Here is a 21,315-nt window from a genome sequence, read left to right on the forward strand (position 1 = left end):
GTATAACCCTCCCACCATCCCTCCTTCCCTGCCCCAGTGTATTACGCTCCAACCATCCCTCCTTTCCTGCCCCAGTGTATTACCCTCCGACCATCCCTCCTTCCCTCCCCCAGTGTATAACCCTCCCACCATCCCTCCTTCCCTGCCCCAGTGTATAACCCTCCCACCATTCCTCCCACCCTGCCCCCAGTGTATTACCCTCCCACCATCCCTCCTTCCCTGCCCCAGTGTATTACGCTCCAACCATCCCTCCTTTCCTGCCCCAGTGTATTACCCTCCGACCATCCCTCCTTCCCTCCCCCAGTGTATAACCCTCCCACCATCCCTCCTTCCCTGCCCCAGTGTATAACCCTCCCACCATTCCTCCCACCCTGCCCCCAGTGTATTACCCTCCCACCATCCCTCCTTCCCTGCCCCAGTGTATTACCCTCCCACCATCCCTCCTTCCCTGCCCCAGTGTATTACTCTCCCACCATCCCTCCTTCCCTGCCCCAGTGTATTACCCTCCCACCATCCCTCCTTCCCTGCCCCAGTGTATTACCCTCCCACCATCCCTCCTTCCCTGCCCCAGTGTATAACCCTCCCACCATCCCTCCTTCCCTGCCCCAGTGTATAACCCTCCCACCATCCCTCCTTCCCTGCCCCAGTGTATAACCCTCCCACCATCCCTCCTTCCCTGCCCCAGTGTATTACCCTCCCACGATCCCTCCTTCCCTGCCCCAGTGTATTACCCTCCCACCATCCCTCCTTTCCTGCCCCAGTGTATAACCCTCCCACCATCCCTCCTTCCCTGCCCCAGTGTATTACCCTCCCACCATCCCTCCTTCCCTGCCCCAGTGTATAACCCTCCCACCATCCCTCCTTCCCTGCCCCAGTGTATTACGCTCCAACCATCCCTCCTTTCCTGCCCCAGTGTATTACCCTCCGACCATCCCTCCTTCCCTCCCCCAGTGTATAACCCTCCCACCATCCCTCCTTCCCTGCCCCAGTGTATAACCCTCCCACCATTCCTCCCACCCTGCCCCCAGTGTATTACCCTCCCACCATCCCTCCTTCCCTGCCCCAGTGTATTACCCTCCCACCATCCCTCCTTCCCTGCCCCAGTGTATTACTCTCCCACCATCCCTCCTTCCCTGCCCCAGTGTATTACCCTCCCACCATCCCTCCTTCCCTGCCCCAGTGTATTACCCTCCCACCATCCCTCCTTCCCTGCCCCAGTGTATAACCCTCCCACCATCCCTCCTTCCCTGCCCCAGTGTATAACCCTCCCACAATCCCTCCTTCCCTGCCCCAGTGTATAACCCTCCCACCATCCCTCCTTCCCTGCCCCAGTGTATTACCCTCCCACCATCCCTCCTTCCCTGCCCCAGTGTATAACCCTCCCACCATCCCTCCTTCCTTGCCCCAGTGTATTACCCTCCCACCATTCCTCCCACCCTGCCCCCAGTGTATTACCCTCCCACCATCCCTCCTTCCCTGCCCCAGTGTATAACCCTCCCACCATCCCTCCTCTCCTTCCCTGCCCCAGTGTATTACCCTCCCACCATCCCTCCTTCCCTGCCCCAGTGTATAACCCTCCCACCATCCCTCCTTCCCTGCCCCAGTGTATTACCCTCCCACCATCCCTCCTTCCCTGCCCCAGTGTATTACCCTCCCACCATCCCTCCTTCCCTGCCCCCAGTGTATTACCCTCCCACCATCCCTCCTTCCCTGCCCCAGTGTATAACCCTCCCACCATCCCTCCTTCCCTGCCCCAGTGTATAACCCTCCCACCATCCCTCCTTCCCTGCCCCAGTGTATTACCCTCCCACCATCCCTCCTTCCCTGCCCCAGTTTATAACCCTCCCACCATCCCTCCTTCCCTGCCCCAGTGTATTACCCTCCCACGATCCCTCCTTCCCTGCCCCAGTGTATTACCCTCCCACCATCCCTCCTTTCCTGCCCCAGTGTATAACCCTCCCACATCCCTCCTTCCCTGCCCCAGTGTATTACCCTCCCACCATCCCTCCTTCCCTGCCCCAGTGTATAACCCTCCCACCATCCCTCCTTCCCTGCCCCAGTGTATTACGCTCCAACCATCCCTCCTTTCCTGCCCCAGTGTGTTACCCTCCGACCATCCCTCCTTCCCTCCCCCAGTGTATAACCCTCCCACCATCCCTCCTTCCCTGCCCCAGTGTATAACCCTCCCACCATTCCTCCCACCCTGCCCCCAGTGTATTACCCTCCCACCATCCCTCCTTCCCTGCCCCAGTGTATTACCCTCCCACCATCCCTCCTTCCCTGCCCCAGTGTATTACTCTCCCACCATCCCTCCTTCCCTGCCCCAGTGTATTACCCTCCCACCATCCCTCCTTCCCTGCCCCAGTGTATTACCCTCCCACCATCCCTCCTTCCCTGCCCCAGTGTATAACCCTCCCACCATCCCTCCTTCCCTGCCCCAGTGTATTACCCTCCCACCATCCCTCCTTCCCTGCCCCAGTGTATTACCCTCCCACCATCCCTCCTTCCCTGCCCCAGTGTATAACCCTCCCACCATCCCTCCTTCCCTGCCCCAGTGTATTACCCTCCCACCATCCCTCCTTCCCTGCCCCAGTGTATAACCCTCCCACCATCCCTCCTTCCCTGCCCCAGTGTATTACGCTCCAACCATCCCTCCTTTCCTGCCCCAGTGTATTACCCTCCGACCATCCCTCCTTCCCTCCCCCAGTGTATAACCCTCCCACCATCCCTCCTTCCCTGCCCCAGTGTATAACCCTCCCACCATTCCTCCCACCCTGCCCCCAGTGTATTACCCTCCCACCATCCCTCCTTCCCTGCCCCAGTGTATTACCCTCCCACCATCCCTCCTTCCCTGCCCCAGTGTATTACTCTCCCACCATCCCTCCTTCCCTGCCCCAGTGTATTACCCTCCCACCATCCCTCCTTCCCTGCCCCAGTGTATAACCCTCCCACCATCCCTCCTTCCCTGCCCCAGTGTATTACCCTCCCACGATCCCTCCTTCCCTGCCCCAGTGTATTACCCTCCCACCATCCCTCCTTCCCTGCCCCAGTGTATTACTCTCCCACCATCCCTCCTTCCCTGCCCCAGTGTATTACCCTCCCACCATCCCTCCTTCCCTGCCCCAGTGTATTACCCTCCCACCATCCCTCCTTCCCTGCCCCAGTGTATAACCCTCCCACCATCCCTCCTTCCCTGCCCCAGTGTATTACCCTCCCACCATCCCTCCTTCCCTGCCCCAGTGTATAACCCTCCCACCATCCCTCCTTCCCTGCCCCAGTGTATAACCCTCCCACCATCCCTCCTTCCCTGCCCCAGTGTATAACCCTCCCACCATCCCTCCTTCCCTGCCCCAGTGTATTACCCTCCCACGATCCCTCCTTCCCTGCCCCAGTGTATTACCCTCCCACCATCCCTCCTTTCCTGCCCCAGTGTATAACCCTCCCACCATCCCTCCTTCCCTGCCCCAGTGTATTACCCTCCCACCATCCCTCCTTCCCTGCCCCAGTGTATAACCCTCCCACCATCCCTCCTTCCCTGCCCCAGTGTATTACGCTCCAACCATCCCTCCTTTCCTGCCCCAGTGTATTACCCTCCGACCATCCCTCCTTCCCTCCCCCAGTGTATAACCCTCCCACCATCCCTCCTTCCCTGCCCCAGTGTATAACCCTCCCACCATTCCTCCCACCCTGCCCCCAGTGTATTACCCTCCCACCATCCCTCCTTCCCTGCCCCAGTGTATTACCCTCCCACCATCCCTCCTTCCCTGCCCCAGTGTATTACTCTCCCACCATCCCTCCTTCCCTGCCCCAGTGTATTACCCTCCCACCATCCCTCCTTCCCTGCCCGTGTATTACCCTCCCACCATCCCTCCTTCCCTGCCCCAGTGTATAACCCTCCCACCATCCCTCCTTCCCTGCCCCAGTGTATAACCCTCCCACCATCCCTCCTTCCCTGCCCCAGTGTATAACCCTCCCACCATCCCTCCTTCCCTGCCCCAGTGTATTACCCTCCCACCATCCCTCCTTCCCTGCCCCAGTGTATAACCCTCCCACCATCCCTCCTTCCCTGCCCCAGTGTATTACCCTCCCACCATTCCTCCCACCCTGCCCCCAGTGTATTACCCTCCCACCATCCCTCCTTCCCTGCCCCAGTGTATAACCCTCCCACCATCCCTCCTCTCCTTCCCTGCCCCAGTGTATTACCCTCCCACCATCCCTCCTTCCCTGCCCCAGTGTATAACCCTCCCACCATCCCTCCTTCCCTGCCCCAGTGTATTACCCTCCCACCATCCCTCCTTCCCTGCCCCAGTGTATTACCCTCCCACCATCCCTCCTTCCCTGCCCCCAGTGTATTACCCTCCCACCATCCCTCCTTCCCTGCCCCAGTGTATAACCCTCCCACCATCCCTCCTTCCCTGCCCCAGTGTATAACCCTCCCACCATCCCTCCTTCCCTGCCCCAGTGTATTACCCTCCCACCATCCCTCCTTCCCTGCCCCAGTGTATTACCCTCCCACCATCCCTCCTTCCCTGCCCCAGTGTATTACCCTCCCACCATCCCTCATTCCCTGCCCCAGTGTATTACCCTCCCAACATCCCTCCTTCCCTGCCCCAGTGTATAACCCTCCGACCATCCCTCCTTCCCTGCCCCAGTGTATTACCCTCCCACCATCCCTCCTTCCCTGCCCCAGTGTATAACCCTCCCACCATCCCTCCTTCCCTGCCCGTGTATTACCCTCCCACCATCCCTCCTTCCCTGCCCCAGTGTATTACCCTCCCACCATCCCTCCTTCCCTGCCCCAGTGTATAACCCTCCCACCATCCCTCCTTCCCTGCCCCAGTGTATTACCCTCCCACGATCCCTCCTTCCCTGCCCCAGTGTATTACCCTCCCACCATCCCTCCTTCCCTGCCCCAGTGTATAACCCTCCCACCATCCCTCCTTCCCTGCCCCAGTGTATAACCCTCCCACCATCCCTCCTTCCCTGCCCCAGTGTATTACCCTCCCACGATCCCTCCTTCCTTGCCCCAGTGTATTACCCTCCCACCATCCCTCCTTTCCTGCCCCAGTGTATAACCCTCCCACCATCCCTCCTTCCCTGCCCCAGTGTATTACCCTCCCACCATCCCTCCTTCCCTGCCCCAGTGTATAACCCTCCCACCATCCCTCCTTCCCTGCCCCAGTGTATTACGCTCCAACCATCCCTCCTTTCCTGCCCCAGTGTATTACCCTCCGACCATCCCTCCTTCCCTCCCCCAGTGTATAACCCTCCCACCATCCCTCCTTCCCTGCCCCAGTGTATAACCCTCCCACCATTCCTCCCACCCTGCCCCCAGTGTATTACCCTCCCACCATCCCTCCTTCCCTGCCCCAGTGTATTACCCTCCCACCATCCCTCCTTCCCTGCCCCAGTGTATTACTCTCCCACCATCCCTCCTTCCCTGCCCCAGTGTATTACCCTCCCACCATCCCTCCTTCCCTGCCCCAGTGTATTACCCTCCCACCATCCCTCCTTCCCTGCCCCAGTGTATAACCCTCCCACCATCCCTCCTTCCCTGCCCCAGTGTATTACCCTCCCACCATCCCTCCTTCCCTGCCCCAGTGTATTACCCTCCCACCATCCCTCCTTCCCTGCCCCAGTGTATAACCCTCCCACCATCCCTCCTTCCCTGCCCCAGTGTATTACCCTCCCACCATCCCTCCTTCCCTGCCCCAGTGTATAACCCTCCCACCATCCCTCCTTCCCTGCCCCAGTGTATTACCCTCCCACCATTCCTCCCACCCTGCCCCCAGTGTATTACCCTCCCACCATCCCTCCTTCCCTGCCCCAGTGTATAACCCTCCCACCATCCCTCCTCTCCTTCCCTGCCCCAGTGTATTACCCTCCCACCATCCCTCCTTCCCTGCCCCAGTGTATTACCCTCCCACCATCCCTCCTTCCCTGCCCCAGTGTATTACCCTCCCACCATCCCTCCTTCCCTGCCCCCAGTGTATTACCCTCCCACCATCCCTCCTTCCCTGCCCCAGTGTATAACCCTCCCACCATCCCTCCTTCCCTGCCCCAGTGTATAACCCTCCCACCATCCCTCCTTCCCTGCCCCAGTGTATTACCCTCCCACCATCCCTCCTTCCCTGCCCCAGTGTATTACCCTCCCACCATCCCTCCTTCCCTGCCCCAGTGTATTACCCTCCCACCATCCCTCCTTCCCTGCCCCAGTGTATTACCCTCCCACCATCCCTCCTTCCCTGCCCCAGTGTATAACCCTCCGACCATCCCTCCTTCCCTGCCCCAGTGTATTACCCTCCCACCATCCCTCCTTCCCTGCCCCAGTGTATAACCCTCCCACCATCCCTCCTTCCCTGCCCGTGTATTACCCTCCCACCATCCCTCCTTCCCTGCCCCAGTGTATTACCCTCCCACCATCCCTCCTTCCTTGCCCCAGTGTATAACCCTCCCACCATCCCTCCTTCCCTGCCCCAGTGTATTACCCTCCCACGATCCCTCCTTCCCTGCCCCAGTGTATTACCCTCCCACCATCCCTCCTTCCCTGCCCCAGTGTATAACCCTCCCACCATCCCTCCTTCCCTGCCCCAGTGTATAACCCTCCCACCATCCCTCCTTCCCTGCCCCAGTGTATTACCCTCCCACGATCCCTCCTTCCCTGCCCCAGTGTATTACCCTCCCACCATCCCTCCTTTCCTGCCCCAGTGTATAACCCTCCCACCATCCCTCCTTCCCTGCCCCAGTGTATTACCCTCCCACCATCCCTCCTTCCCTGCCCCAGTGTATAACCCTCCCACCATCCCTCCTTCCCTGCCCCAGTGTATTACCCTCCCACGATCCCTCCTTCCCTGCCCCAGTGTATTACCCTCCCACCATCCCTCCTTCCCTGCCCCAGTGTATAACCCTCCCACCATCCCTCCTTCCCTGCCCCAGTGTATAACCCTCCCACCATCCCTCCTTCCCTGCCCCAGTGTATTACCCTCCCACGATCCCTCCTTCCCTGCCCCAGTGTATTACCCTCCCACCATCCCTCCTTTCCTGCCCCAGTGTATTACCCTCCGACCATCCCTCCTTCCCTCCCCCAGTGTATAACCCTCCCACCATCCCTCCTTCCCTGCCCCAGTGTATAACCCTCCCACCATTCCTCCCACCCTGCCCCCAGTGTATTACCCTCCCACCATCCCTCCTTCCCTGCCCCAGTGTATTACCCTCCCACCATCCCTCCTTCCCTGCCCCAGTGTATTACTCTCCCACCATCCCTCCTTCCCTGCCCCAGTGTATTACCCTCCCACCATCCCTCCTTCCCTGCCCCAGTGTATTACCCTCCCACCATCCCTCCTTCCCTGCCCCAGTGTATAACCCTCCCACCATCCCTCCTTCCCTGCCCCAGTGTATTACCCTCCCACCATCCCTCCTTCCCTGCCCCAGTGTATTACCCTCCCACCATCCCTCCGTCCCTGCCCCAGTGTATAACCCTCCCACCATCCCTCCTTCCCTGCCCCAGTGTATTACCCTCCCACCATCCCTCCTTCCCTGTCCCAGTGTATTACCCTCCCACCATCCCTCCTTCCCTGCCCCAGTGTATTACGCTCCCACCATCCCTCCTTCCCTGCCCCAGTGTATTACCCTCCCACCATCCCTCCTTCCCTGCCCCAGTGTATAACCCTCCCACCATCCCTCCTTCCCTGCCCCAGTGTATAACCCTCCCACCATCCCTCCTTCCCTGCCCCAGTGTATTACCCTCCCACCATCCCTCCTTCCCTGTCCCAGTGTATTACCCTCCCACCATCCCTCCTTCCCTGCCCCAGTGTATTACGCTCCCACCATCCCTCCTTCCCTGCCCCAGTGTATAACCCTCCCACCATCCCTCGCTCTCATGTCGCCTCGCCTTGGGACCTCACATGGTCTCAATCTGGCACTGTAATTCAACTCAGGACTCGCTCCTTCTCTCCCTCCATTCCTCTCTCCCTTTTTTTTCTACTTTTACAGTTGTGTAATTGCTAGCTGCAGCTGAGAGGCCAGGCGGCCATGAGCTTTAAGTTCATTAGACCGCAGGAAACAACATGTTTGTCTTTGAAAATGTTCGAGCCTCTCTTGATTCTGATGATACAACTTTAGAACGGCTGGCACTTTTTTCCACTGTTAATGAATCCATTTGGAGCGAGTCTGTTTTCACTCTCCTCCCTCGTTCCCTCTCTCTTTCTCTCATTCCCTTTGTTTCTGATGGGGGTATAGCTGTTGTTTTATTGGTTCTGTGGTTTATGGGTGTAATGATTTATTGTGTCTGAGCAGGACACTGGTTTGATGCTGGGTATCTTTCTATTACTCTCCCTCCCTCCCTCCTCCCTCCCTCCCTCCCTCCCTCCCTCCCTCCCTCCCTCCCTCCCTCCCTCCCTCCCTCTGTGAACAGTTCTGGATGGCTTCCTGGACTCAACAGAGATTTCTCCTTCTTTCTCTCTGGCCCCCAATTCTTCTCCAATAGCTCACTGCAGAGACGAGAGGAAGTGGCTGCAGTCCCCATCATAGTACCATCATAGCACTGAGACTGCACTCGTGTGAAGGTGGTAAATTACCTTTTAATGGCGCCAGACCAAGGCTCTGCGTCTGTCCTTGCGCTTCTAGACCTTAGTGTCGCTTTCGACAACATCTATCACCATATTCTTTTGGAGAGATTGGAAATAATTGGTCTACGCGGAAAAGTTGTTGCCTGGTTAAGATCTTATCTGTCGGAAAGAAATCAGTTAGTCTCTGTGGATGGTTTGTCTTCTGACAAATCTATGATAAGTTTAGGTGTTACTTAAGGTTCCGTTCTAGGACCACCATGGTTTCCACTATATATTCTACCTCTTAGTGATGTCATTCGGAAAAACAATGTCAACTTTCACTGCTTTGCAGACCACACAGCTGTACATTTTGATGAAACATGGTGAAGCCCTAAAATTGTCTACCCTGGAAGCCTGTGTTTCAGACATAAGGAAGCGGATGGTGGTACCTTTTTTTATATTAAACTCGGACAAAACAGAGATGCCAAATAGGACTGATAGACTCTTGACCAGAACTCACAAATGTGATCATATTACGCCAGTGCTAGCTTCTGATTAAGGCTAGGGCTGATTTGCTCCTACCTATCTCGCTGATTTGGTCCTGCTGTACATACCTACCTCCTTATTGTTCCTAGAATTTCTAAGCAAACAGCTAGAGGCAGGGCTTTCTCCTATAGAGCTACATTTTTATGGAATCACCTGCCGATCCATGAGACGTAGACTCTGTCTCAACTCTGTCTATACTGAAGACTCATCTCTTCAGTAGGTCCTATAATTGAGTGTAGTCTGGGTGTGAAGGTAAACGCTGGAGTGACAAACCACCCTTGCTTTCTCTGCCTGGCCGGCTCCCTTCTCTCCACTGGGATTCTCTGCCTCTGACCCTGTTACGAGTCACTGGCTTTCTCGCACTCTCACATGCAGTCCCTAGGAGGGGTGCATCACATCAGCCCAGGCTTTTTTTTTGCTATACTCTACTTGAGTGGGTTAAGTCACTGACTTGATCTTCCTGTCCAGTTTTGCACCTCCTTGGGCTCGTGCGGTGGAGGAGATCTTTGTGGGCTATACTCAGCCAAATGTCAGGGTACTAAGTTAATGGTCTGTTGATATTCCTTTGGTGGTGTGGGGGCTTTGCTTTGGCAAAGTGGGTGGGGTTATATCCTGTCTGGTTGGCCCTGTCCAGGAGTAACTTTGGATGGGGCCACAGTGTCCGACCCCCCCCTGTCTCAGTCTCCAGTATCTATGCTGCAAAAGTCTATGCGTCAGGGGGCTAGGGTCAGTCTGTCCTATCTGGTGTAATTCTACTGTCTTATCGTGTGTCTTGTGTGATCTTAGCCCTGCTCCCTCTAATTCTTCCACCCCTCTCTCCCCTCCCAGAGAACCTGAGCCCTAGGATCATGCCTCAGGATTACCTGGCTCACGACTCCTGGCTGTCCCCGTCTCACCTGGTCGTGCTGCTGATCCAGTTTCTGCTGTTCTGCCTGTGGCTATAGAACCCTGACATGTTTATTGGTCGTGCTACCTTGCTGTGCTGCGATCCAGTTTCTGCTGTTCTGCCTGTGGCTATGGAACCCTGACCTGTTTAACGGTCGTGCTACCTTGTCCCGGACCTGCTGTTCCGACCCTCCCTCTTCCTCTCTCTACCACACCTGTTGTATCGACCTCTGAATGCTCGGCTATGAAAAGCCAACTGACATTTACTCCTGAGGTGCTGACCTGTTGCACCCTCTATAACCACTGTGATTATTTTTTAACCCTGCTGGTCATCTATTAACGTTTGAACATATCTTGAAGAACAATCTGACCTTAATGGCCATGTACTCTTATAATCTACACCTGGCACAGCCAGAAGAGGACTGGCCACCCCTCAGAGCCTGGTTCCTCTCTAGGTTTCTTCCCATGATCCTGCCTATTCTATGGAGTTTTTTCTAGCCACCATGCTTCTACATCTGCATTGCTTGTTGTTTGGGGTTTTAGTTTGGGTTTCTGTACAAGCACCTTGTGACAACTGCTGATGTAAAAAGGGCTTTATAAATACATTTGATTGATACAGTCCCATATTAAGCGTCAGACTCTCTCAAACTCCAGCCTTTATCAGTCACACTTCAGTGGAGGGATAAGACAAAACAGTTGTAATGGAGATCAGTCTCTCAGCGCTACATTTCCTATTGTCATCAGATCTACATCCTGCTTTCACAGTGTGTGTGTGTGTGTGTGTGTGTGTGTGTGTGTGTGTGTGTGTGTGTGTGTTCTCTGTGTGTGTGTGAGTGTGTGAGTGTGAGTGTGTGTGTGTGTGTGTGTGTGTGTGTGTGTGTGTGTGTGTGTGTGTGTGTGTGTGTGTGTGTGTGTGTGTGTGTGTGTGTGTGTGTGTGTGAGTGTGTGTAGAAGAGGGGCTGAGACTCGTCTTACAACACCCTGTCAGAATATCCGGATGCTTTCCTCCCTTCCGAGACGGCCAGTTAATCCAGCTTTTAACAGTTTTGGCAGGTTTAAACAGGAGTGTGTTGGTGTAGTGTGTGTGTGTTTCTCTCTGAAAGAGGGCAGCTTGCGTGTCCTCTCTCTCCACGGACATAGCCACATGTGTGTGTAGGGAGCTGTACACTGACAACCCTAATCCTTGTAAACTCAGCCTGATGGGTCGTGCAGCTGCAGAATAAGGATGGCTTGTGTGTGTGTGTGTGTGTGTGTGTGTGTGTGTGTGTGTGTGTGTGTGTGTGTGTGTGTGTGTGTGTGTGTGTGTGTGTGTGTGTGTGTGTGTGTGTGTGTGTGTGTGTGTGTGTGTGTGTGTGTGTGGCTATGGGTTCATATACTCACGGTCATAAGAGAAGATTAAAGTAATTAATCTAGCATGTATAGTTATGAAACGTTTGATTGGAAAAATCCATGTCCTTTAACAGGCACAGAGAGATAAGAGGAAGGTTATAAGATCTGTAGGTTAAAACATGATAAGGATTCACCTATTCTGAGCACAAACAGACTGGTAGAGAGCTCTGTTGAAACCTGTTATCTTTACATGATCAGTGGACGTGTTGCTTTTCTTTACCTCTACCCCCCTCTACCCTTCTTTACATCTACCCTCCCTCTACCCTTCTTTACCTCTACCCTTCTTTACCTCTACCCTTCTTTACCCTTCTTTACCTCTACCCTCCCTCTACCCTTCTTTACCTCTACCCTCCCTCTACCCTTCTTTACCTCTACCCTCCCTCTACCCTTCTTTACCTCTACCCTTCTTTACCTCTACCCTCCTTTACCCTTCTTTACCTCTACCCTCCCTCTACCCTTCTTTACCTCTACCCTCCCTCTACCCTTCTTTACCTCTACCCTTCTTTACCTCTACCCTTCTTTACCCTTCTTTACCTCTACCCTCCCTCTACCCTTCTTTACCTCTACCCTCCCTCTACCCTTCTTTACCTCTACCCCCCTCTACCCTTCTTTACCTCTACCCTTCTTTACCTCTACCCTCCTTTACCCTTCTTTACCTCTACCCTCCCTCTACCCTTCTTTACCTCTACCCTCCCTCTACCCTTCTTTACCTCTACCCTTCTTTACCTCTACCCTTCTTTACCCTTCTTTACCTCTACCCTCCCTCTACCCTTCTTTACCTCTACCCTCCCTCTACCCTTCTTTACCTCTACCCCCCCTCTACCCTTCTTTACCTCTACCCTTCTTTACATCTACCCTCCCTCTACCCTTCTTTACCTCTACCCCCCTCTACCCTTCTTTACCTCTACCCCCCCTCTACCCTTCTTTACCTCTACCCCCTCTACCCTTCTTTACCTCTACCCTTCTTTACCTCTACCCTCCCTCTACCCTTCTTTACCTCTACCCCCCTCTACCCGTCTTTACCTCTACCCTTCTTTACCTCTACCCCCCCTCTACCCTTCTTTACCTCTACCCCCTCTACCCTTCTTTACCTCTACCCTTCTTTACATCTACCCTCCCTCTACCCTTCTTTACCTCTACCCTCCCTCTACCCTTCTTTACCTCTACCCTCCCTCTACCCTTCTTTACCTCTACCCTTCTTTACATCTACCCTCCCTGTACCCTTCTTTACCTCTACCCTTCTTTACATCTACCCTCCCTGTACCCTTCTTTACCTCTACCCTTCTTTACCTCTACCCTTCTTTACCTCTACCCTTCTTTACCTATACCCTTCTTTACATCTACCCTCCCTCTACCCTTCTTTACCTCTACCCTTCTTTACCTCTACCCTTCTTTACCTCTACCCTTCTTTACCTATACCCTTCTTTACATCTACCCTCCCTCTACCCTTCTTTACCTCTACCCTTCTTTACCTCTACCCTTCTTTACCTCTACCCTCCCTCTCCCCTGGGAGAGGTATACACACGTCCGGAGACAAGTGAAGAGCACTAAATCTACACCCACACACACACACACACACACACACACACACACACACACACACACACACACACACACACACACACACACACACACACACACACAGTAAATCTGCATTTACTGCTCATCCCTCTGCTGTCATTTCAAAGTGCCGTGTCTGGCCCGTCATCCTTTATAGAACACAGCTGGGATAACACACAGGAAACTCAGCACGCACCTCATTGTACACCTCAGTGTGTGTGTGTGTGTGTGTGTGTGTGTGTGTGTGTGTGTGTGTGTGTGTGTGTGTGTGTGTGTGTGTGTGTGTGTGTGTGTGTGTGTGTGTGTGTGTGTGTGTGTGTGTGTGTGTGTGTGTGTGTGTGTGTCTGTGTGGGTATGTACACACCATCCCCCCCAAAAGGTGTATAACCCCCCTGTCTCGCTCTCTACAGGAAAGGAATCGTGCATTGAGAACACATTACTGTAGCTAGCAGAATTACTCTCCACCATAGAGAGACTCTGTATTAACTGAAACAATCCCAGCTATCCCTCCCCACTGTGTTACACAGACAGACAGAGACCTTCATCTACTGCTGCACTACAACAAGAGAGAGGAGACCGGACCCAATGTCCCAGCAGACAGAGACCTTCATCTACTGCTGCACTACAACAAGAGAGAGGAGACCGGACCCAATGTCCCAGCAGACAGAGACCTTCATCTACTGCTGCACTACAACAAGAGAGAGGAGACCGGACCCAATGTCCCAGCAGACAGAGACCTTCATCTACTGCTGCACTACAACAAGAGAGAGGAGACCGGACCCAATGTCCCAGCAGACAGAGACCTTCATCTACTGCTGCACTACAACAAGAGAGAGGAGACCGGACCCAATGTCCCAGCAGACAGAGACCTTCATCTACTGCTGCACTACAACAAGAGAGAGGAGACCGGACCCAATGTCCCAGCAGACAGAGACCTTCATCTACTGCTGCACTACAACAAGAGAGAGGAGACCGGACCCAATGTCCCAGCAGACAGAGACCTTCATCTACTGCTGCACTACAACAAGAGAGAGGAGACCGGACCCAATGTCCCAGCAGACAGAGACCTTCATCTACTGCTGCACTACAACAAGAGAGAGGAGACCGGACCCAATGTCCCAGCAGACAGAGACCTTCATCTACTGCTGCACTACAACAAGAGAGAGGAGACCGGACCCAATGTCCCAGCAGACAGAGACCTTCATCTACTGCTGCACTACAACAAGAGAGAGGAGACCGGACCCAATGTCCCAGCAGACAGAGACCTTCATCTACTGCTGCACTACAACAAGAGAGAGGAGACCGGACCCAATGTCCCAGCAGACAGAGACCTTCATCTACTGCTGCACTACAACAAGAGAGAGGAGACCGGACCCAATGTCCCAGCAGACAGAGACCTTCATCTACTGCTGCACTACAACAAGAGAGAGGAGACCGGACCCAATGTCCCAGCAGACAGAGACCTTCATCTACTGCTGCACTACAACAAGAGAGAGGAGACCGGACCCAATGTCCCAGCAGACAGAGACCTTCATCTACTGCTGCACTACAACAAGAGAGAGGAGACTGGACCCAATGTCCCAGCAGACAGAGACCTTCATCTACTGCTGCACTACAACAAGAGAGAGGAGACCGGACCCAATGTCCCAGCAGACAGAGACCTTCATCTACTGCTGCACTACAACAAGAGAGAGGAGACCGGACCCAATGTCCCAGCAGACAGAGACCTTCATCTACTGCTGCACTACAACAAGAGAGAGGAGACCGGACCCAATGTCCCAGCAGACAAAGACCCACTGGGTACATACTGCTCCAATCACCTTGTTTCCAAGTCATTTCAATGAAATTACGTTGAAAGAACGTAGAATAGATGTTGAATTGACGTCTGTGCCAAGTGGGTAAGGAGAGAGTAAGACATAAGACTATCAGAAAGGAAAGTCATAGAGGCACAAATGACTGTAATGGGTTGGAGTCAGCACCTTAACATCAACACACAGGTATGGCTGAGAACAGAGGGAGAAGGATGTGTATGGATGGTTGAGGAATGAGAAGAAGAGAGACAGAAACAGAGACAGAGAGAAAGAGAGAAGGAGAGAGAGAGAGAAAAAAAAACACAGAGAGGGATGTATGGAGTGAGGGAAGGAGTGGAAGGGTGTAGTGAACTATAGCCATCATGCATGCATTCCTAGTTTGGTATTGGAATGTTGAGGTTTGTTACAATCCGCTGCAGAGAGATTGATTTGTCTCTGTGAGGGACTTTCACTGGGCCAAGTCCTCCCTCCCTGTTGTCTCTGGGCTGGGATGTGTGGAGAATGTTTATATGAGAGATCGATGTGAGCAACCCATCCCTCTCTGTGTGTGTGTGTGTGTGTGTGTGTGTGTGTGTGTGTGTGTGTGTGTGTGTGTGTGTGTGTGTGTGTGTGTGTGTGTGTGTGTGTGTGTGTGTGTGTTCCTGTGCGCATGCATGCGTGAGAATGTTTATATGAGGGGTTGCTGTGAACCCATTCCATTATAACGACTGTCTGTAAAAGCTAAAAAACAACACAAAGTTTTATACAGAGTGTATTTGTGAGGAGGGAGACATTTGATACTGGTGATAAAACGCTGAAGTATGCTGGCTAGGATCTCCTTGTAAATGTCCAGAGCTGATGGTTGGAATGCATGTACGTTTATGTGTGTGTCTAGTGTGCCTGTGTGTGTGTTTGTGTGTGTGTCTATAGGTGTGTGTGTTGATGTGCATGCTCTTGTGTTTGGGTGCGTCCGTGAACATCAATGGGTGTGTGTGCACAAGAGTGTGTTTGTGCATCTCCGGCCTCACCTGCTTGGTTGGTAGTGATGGTCACAGCAGCATATTGCCTCATGGTTGGGGCTAACTGGGACACTCCATTCTGAGCCTCAATCTGGAAAGTGTAGTTGGTGTGAGCCAGCAGGTCTCCCACGGTAACGGTAGTGTTCTGCAGGCCTGCAGCACGGGGGAGGAACCGCACATTGCTGCGACACGCCTCACACACCCTCTGGCCAGGCCTGCAGCGCTTACAGAGCACGGTGAAGGTGACGTCCTTACGACCTCCTGTGTCCTCCGGCCAGGACCAGTCCAGAATCACTGAGGTCTCGTTGATGACTGAGATCACATTACGAGGAGCTGAGGGAGGACCTGGAGAGACAGAGAGACAGAGACAGAGCGAGAGAGTGAGCGAGAGAGTGAGAGAGAGAGTGAGAGAGAGAAAGAGAGAGAGAGAGAAAGAGAGAGAAAGAGAGAGACGGAGAGAGAAAGCGAGTTCACTGTTAATTTCTAATCGTTTTTTGTTGATATTGTTTTGTGTCTTCTCACTTATGCTTATTGTTTATTTCACTTGCTTTGGCTATGTAAACACGTTTCCCATGCCAATAAATCCCATTTGAATTGAGAGAGAGAGAGAGGGGGATAAAAATATATATTATATTAATACAATTGTGTGTGTGATTGAGTGACAGCAGTCTGTCAGTTCAGCCACCAGTCACAGGGACGGAAAAGGACAGGACACTGGTTCAGGCCAAACCTCAAACTCTCACTGGCAGATGGAAATGACATGTTCTTACTGTGAACAGATTCTTTGAATATTTCCAGACTTTAATATCAGACCTAAGGGGATAATTACACAGGGAGCTAACCAGAACTACGGAGAGATCCTCAGCAAAGAATTGAACGAGGGAGGAGATGGGGTGAGTAGGGTTGACTTTGACAATATAAAGCCTTGTTTGTTTGTTTGTCTGAGGTGCTGGGGTTCAGACAGCGGATACAGTCAACTCTACATTACTCTACTATTCTAGCACCTTCACTCCACTCTACTGTACATTCACTATGACTATCTAGCAGCCGAGCCATAACCTTCACTCCACTCTACTGTACATTCACTATGACTATCTATCAGCCGAGCCATAAACTTCACTCCACTCTACTGTACATTCACTATGACTATCTATCAGCCGAGCCATAACCTTCACTCCACTCTACTGTACATTCACTATGACTATCTATCAGCCGAGCCATAATCTTCACTCCACTCTACTGTACATTCACTATGACTATCTATCAGCCGAGCCATAACCTTCACTCCACTCTACTGTACATTCACTATGACTATCTATCAGCCGAGCCATAACCTTCACTCCACTCTACTGCACATTCACTATGACTATCTATCAGCCGAGCCATAACCTTCACTCCACTCTACTGTACATTCACTACGCCTATCTAGCAGCCGAGCCATACACTTCACTCCACTCTACTGTACATTCACTATGACTATCTATCAGCCGAGCCATAAACTTCACTCCACTCTACTGTACATTCACAACGCCTATCTATCAGCCGAGCCATAACCTTCACTCCACTCTACTGTACATTCACTATGACTATCTATCAGCCGAGCCATAACCTTCACTCCACTCTACTGTACATTCACTATGACTATCTAGCAGCCGAGCCATAACCTTCACTCCACTCTACTGTACATTCACTATGACTATCTAGCAGCCGAGCCATAACCTTCACTCCACTCTACTGTACATTCACTACGACTATCTATCAGCCGAGCCATAACCTTCACTCCACTCTACTGTACATTCACTACGCCTATCTAGCAGCCGAGCCATAACCTTCACTCTACTCTACTGTACATTCACTACGCCTATCTAGCAGCCGAGCCATAACCTTCACTCCACTCTACTGTACATTCACTACGCCTATCTAGCAGGCGAGCCATAACCTTCACTCCACTCTACTGTACATTCACTACGCCTATCTATCAGCCGAGGCATAACCTTCACTCCACTCTACTGTACATTCACTACGACTATCTAGGAGCCGAGCCATAACCTTCACTCCACTCTACTGTACATTCACTACGACTATCTATCAGCCGAGCCATAACCTTCACTCCACTCTACTGTACATTCACTATGACTATCTATCAGCCGAGCCATAACCTTCACTCCACTCTACTGTACATTCACTATGACTATCTATCAGCCGAGCCATAACCTTCACTCCACTCTACTGTACATTCACTACGCCTATCTATCAGCCGAACCATAACCTTCACTCTACTCTACTGTACATTCACTACGCCTATCTAGCAGCCGAGCCATAACCTTCACTCCACTCTACTGTACATTCACTACGACTATCTGTCAGCCGAGCCATAACCTTCACTCCACTCTACTGTTCATTCACTATGACTATCTATCAGCCGAGCCATAACCTTCACTCCACTCTACTGTACATTCACTATGACTATCTAGCAGCCGAGCCATAAACTTCACTCCACTCTACTGTACATTCACTACGCCTATCTATCAGCCGAGCCATAACCTTCACTCCACTCTACTGTACATTCACTATGACTATCTAGCAGCCGAGCCATAACCTTCACTCCACTCTACTGTACATTCACTATGACTATCTATCAGCCGAGCCATAACCTTCACTCCACTCTACTGTACATTCACTATGACTATCTATCAGCCGAGCCATAACCTTCACTCCACTCTACTGTACATTCACTACGCCTATCTAGCAGCCGAGCCATAACCTTCACTCCACTCTACTGTACATTCACTATGACTATCTATCAGCCGAGCCATAACCTTCACTCCACTCTACTGTACATTCACTACGCCTATCTAGCAGCCGAGCCATAACCTTCACTCCACTCTACTGTACATTCACTATGACTATCTATCAGCCGAGCCATAATACTGATGAGACTAGAGTTCTGGGTTTTACGTGTCTCTAACCTGAGGCTCCCACATATGGTGTGTCATGTCTAGATGTATAGATTACCAGATGTGCTATGAACAGTAGGACAGTGGGTGGAGATCATATCATACATGTGTAAATCTATATTCTTCTCCGATCTCTATGTTCCTTCCCAGACTCCTGCTCATGACCTTAGTCTATAAAGGTTTTAGGACTGTAAAACAGGACTCTCCCTGATACACAGGAGGAAACTGGAAATAAAGGTCTGGTCTGGTTGTCCTTAACTCCCCCCAGGGAGTACAGACATGGCTGATGTAGTGGATGTCATGTGGTGGCAGTCATCAGAGCTGCCAGGGCAGTGATTTCTGGGTAATGTAGTTAAGCATGCTTGGCATCAGCCATCTGCTTCTGTGAACTATCCGGATACAGCTCAGAGAGAGAGCGAGAGAGCAAGATATTGTCCTCAGAGACACAGCAGCTAAAACAGTTTAGAGAATAAACAAACAGTACTTTCAGAGAGTAAACTATTTTGGGCTCTCACTCACAAACACAAACACACAGAAACACACAGACGTACGTGTGCAGGCCGTAGATGGCGGATCTCCATCAGCTCGGAAGTAGTTTTTCTCGCAGCCACAGTGTAGTGCTCCCTCATGATGGGTGAAGCTGTGGGGTGGACACTTAGAACACTGGACGTTACCCAGCAGAGACTTATAGAACCCTGCTCTGCATGCTGGGAGAGAGAGAGGGGAGGGGAGGGAGGAGGGAAGAGAGAGAGGTGGTGAGTATACAGGCTACACAGCAAAATTGACAATAACAACATCCACAGAGAAATAAAGGTATAATTAATAATCAAGATGTATAACTAGAAAAGAAAAGACAGAATGAAAGACATACAGATGTAGAGAGACAGGACAACAGCAAACGAAAGACGGGAGATGAGGAGGGAGGGGGGATGGATTTTTCCAATCAAACGTTTCATTACTATACATGCTAGATTAATTACTTTAATCTTCTCTTATGACCGTGAGTATATGAACCCACAGCCACAGCCACAGCCACACACACACACACACACACACACACACACACACACACACACACACACACACACACACACACACACACACACACACACACACACACACACACACACACACAGAGAGAGAGAGAACCCCCTGACAAATCTATACCAAGGGTTAATGGGAAGGAAGAATAGAAAATGAAAGAACTGTATGTTTCACCAATGCCTCTCTCCCTCTCTCTCAGACCCATCCAAGACCAAGTATAAAATATGGAAACGCAGCTGTTCAAATGGAGGGGAGGCTGAGTAACTAGTGCTCATCATTCACTGCACACATACAACTAACATCAACAACATGCATGATAGTCTTTCATGTTGGGTTTTTTAAACGTTTGTGTGTTGAAAATGTCTAACCACTTGTATAATTGTATTTTCAGATACTTCAAATAGACATTCATACCCCACCAGACATGCCACTACGGGTTTCTATGGGTTTCTTCGCTGTACCCAAACCAGAAAATAGATCTAATGCGTCGCTCAGTTATGTATTGAGCCATGTCATCGTGGAATGCTCTGCCACCAAAGATTACTCAGAGAAAAGCAAGTTTAACTTTAAAAAACATATTATTAACAGTGCCTCTCGTCTTTCTAAAGACAGACTTTAACTGTATATAAGAATATGAATATGTAGAAATAGTCTGTACATTGTATTTTTGTTGTCTCTTGGTGTCTTTCCAATGTGTAACAATTTTTTTAATTATATATATATATATATATATATATATGTATATAGTACCAGTCAAGTCAGTACTCCTTCAAGACTGTTGGAAAAGCACTCCAGGTGAAGCTGGTTGAGAGAATGCCAAGTGTGTTCAAAGCTGTCATCAAGGCAAAGCGTGGCTACTTTAAAGAATCTCAAATATATAATATATTTTAATGTGTTAAACACTTTTTTGGTTACTACATGATTCCATATGTGTTATTTCATAGTTTTGATGTCTTCACTATTATTCTACAATGTAGAAAATAGTAAAAAAGTAAGAAAAACCATTGAATGAGTAGGTGTGTCTCAACTTTTGACTGGTACTGTATATACACACACTGTAAATATATATTTTTTTATGTAATGTTTTTGTCTAAAACTGTTCTGTACTTTGTCATGTATGTATGTGTTTTATGTGGACCCCGGGAAGAGTAGCTGCTGCATGTGAACTAGCTAATGGGGTCCTAATAAACTAAACTAAACCATTATCCTGTTCTACTCCAAATAAATGGGAGAATCACCAAACCACCAACATACTGTAGAGATGATTACAGGAGAATCACCAAATCACCAACATACTGTAGAGATGATTACAGGAGAATCACCAAATCACCAACATACTGTAGAGATGATTACAGGAGAATCACCAAACCACCAACATACTGTAGAGATGATTACAGGAGTATCACCAACCCACCAACATACTGTAGAGATGATTACAGGAGAATCACCAAACCACCAACATACTGTAGAGATGATTACAGGAGAATCACCAAATCACCAACATACTGTAGAGATGATTACAGGAGAATCACCAAATCACCAACATACTGTAGAGATGATTACAGGAGAATCACCAAAC

At 51.3% G+C, this 21,315-nt stretch overlaps 1 protein-coding gene across 2 annotated transcripts in view; it reads right to left on the reverse strand.

The window, feature by feature from the left end:
• The window catches only part of LOC106586535 (ephrin type-A receptor 3), a 153,577-nt gene that overhangs the window by 55,383 nt on the left and 76,879 nt on the right, over positions 1 to 21,315 (reverse strand). For both annotated transcript variants that reach the window (XM_014173940.2, XM_045707295.1), the window contains exons 4-5: positions 19,244 to 19,399; positions 15,745 to 16,080 (exon numbers count right to left, since the gene is read on the reverse strand). In XM_014173940.2, coding sequence (XP_014029415.2) covers positions 15,745 to 16,080; positions 19,244 to 19,399 — 492 coding nt within the window. The remainder of the gene's footprint in view (positions 1 to 15,744; positions 16,081 to 19,243; positions 19,400 to 21,315) is intronic.

Source organism: Salmo salar, chromosome ssa25 (genome assembly GCF_905237065.1).
Source record: "Salmo salar chromosome ssa25, Ssal_v3.1, whole genome shotgun sequence".
NCBI lineage: Eukaryota > Metazoa > Chordata > Actinopteri > Salmoniformes > Salmonidae > Salmo > Salmo salar.